Genomic DNA, 2,050 nt, shown 5'->3' on the forward strand with positions numbered 1-2,050 from the left:
CAGAACAGACTCTTCTGTTCTGAGGAAGGGTCACTGGACCCGAAACATTAACTCTGATTTTTTCTTCACAGATGCTGCCAGACCTGCTGAGATTTTCTAGCAACTTCTGTTTTTATTCCTGTTGGCAATTGGTGCACAGTGTCCATTCATCCATTGTCATAGCGTCTGCATGGTCTCACCAATATACCATGCCTCGGGTAGACAACGTTGGCCGAGTCACATGAGTATCTGCCGTATACGTGGTGGGTGGTGTTCCCACGTGTGATGGTAGTGTCCATGTCAATGATCTGACATGTCCTGCAGAGGTTACCATGACAGGGTTGTATAGTGTTGTGGTCGATGTTGTCGTGAAAGCTGGGTAGCTAAGTGCTGCGAACAATGGTCTGTTTAAGGTTTGGCAGTTGTTTGAAGGTGAGAAGTGGAAGCATAGGGAAAGTCTTGGCGAGATGCACATCGTCATTGCTAATGGGTTAAAAGCTATGAAAAAAATGGCGTCGTTTCTCTGCTCCCGGGAAGTACTGGACGATGAAGGGTACCCTATCGGTCGTAACTCATGTCTGTCTTCTGAGGAGGTCATTACAGTTTTTCGCTGTGGCACATCAGAACTGACAATCGATGAGTTGTCATGACAGCGTTGCACAGCGTTGTGGTTCATTTATTAAGATTGTCTTCTGCTTTTCAAGGCTGCCTGGCAGACTGCTAACTGTACAACTCATTTCATTAACAAATGTGCTAAAGATACAGCTCCTACGCTATACACAAATTTCCAGAAAGCCCATACTGTGTTTTGCCATCAGGATTCTTTTTCACCCACATCCTACCTAGCTAATGTAGTACATCCAGGTATATCTCTGCAGATTATCACATACTTCTTATGCAGTCTTAGAAGGTCCTCTTGTTGCTCTTTCTCTAAATATGAGAACACTTGAGAACAGTCCTTCATAGTAACGTCAGCTGGTATGGAAATTGAACCCACAATGTTGGCCTCACCCTGCATCATAAACCAGTCATCCAGGCAACAGAACTAACTGAGCTTCATAAGTGTCTTAGTATTAACTGTGCCAGTTGTAAGGAGAACAGGGTATGGGAGTGATGTATTGTTATGGAAGGGCCTTTTTCAACACCAACTCCTAAAACCGAGGTGCAGCCATTGAGGTCACATGGCAACAATGTTATATGATGCTCTGTTGTGATGCAGTTCATTGTAGCATTGTGGGGAATGGTCTCCCTTCTCTGAGCAAAACTTTGATACAGGACTGAGTTGGATCTTTACATGCTTGACAACATAATCCTGTTGACAGATAAGCTCTAGGAAATGCTGGCTAGTCTATCAGCCTCCTTCAGTAATTGGAACCCACAAAGCCAACATCAGAGTCCTTGCAACAGAGACAGTGTATGACCTCAACCAGCTAGCACCAATGGCATCTGATACATGACTGCACCTTATGTGAAACTGCTACTTTCAAGGAGAGAGAAATGGGTGTTGAAAGCAGAGTTTGTGTATTCAGTTGGAATTGGGACAGCCAAAGAGGATTCAATATAAGTAAACCTTCCTGGCAATTTTGATCTACAAGGGAGGTGGTGAGAAGTGACTGAGGAGGATTCTGGGAGAAGTCAGCTTGCTCACCATGACTGAGAAGGGACTGCACAGGACCCAGTGCTCAACAAGAAGAACACCATCAAACAGAGAGTTTTTCCTTCTAAACAGCAACATATAAAAGGAGGAAAAGCTGTAGCTGGAGTGGCCATTTTGAGATGGACAGTTTTGGAGAGGGGCTGTGAGGTCAAAGTGCAAACTTTGATGAGCATCTGGCTTCACTGAGGGGGAGTGAGCAGCATTAAGGTACAGCAAAGAAAGGTCTTTTAATCCAATAGTTATTAGAGAGATAATAATGGCAGTTAGTGGAGTGCTGTGCTCCTCCTGTGAGACGTGGGAGGTCAGGGAAAAGTCAAATTTCTCTTACTACAATGTGTGCAGAAAGTGTGTCCACCTACAGCTCCTCTCAGACGACATGGTGATCAGTTGAAGCAGCAGCTGGATTTACTGAAG

The 2,050-nt window shown here is 44.6% G+C and overlaps 1 protein-coding gene across 1 annotated transcript in view; it reads right to left on the minus strand.

Moving 5' to 3' along the window:
* tmem63c (transmembrane protein 63C) overlaps window positions 1-943 on the minus strand; it is a 151,688-nt gene extending 150,745 nt beyond the window's left edge. Inside the window, 1 exon segment of the mRNA XM_048599981.1 lies at window positions 870-943. Coding sequence (XP_048455938.1) covers window positions 870-943 — 74 coding nt within the window.
* Window positions 944-2,050: the final 1,107 nt, after the last annotated feature.

The sequence above is a fragment of the Rhincodon typus genome, chromosome 8, assembly GCF_021869965.1.
Source record: "Rhincodon typus isolate 14 chromosome 8, sRhiTyp1.1, whole genome shotgun sequence".
NCBI lineage: Eukaryota > Metazoa > Chordata > Chondrichthyes > Orectolobiformes > Rhincodontidae > Rhincodon > Rhincodon typus.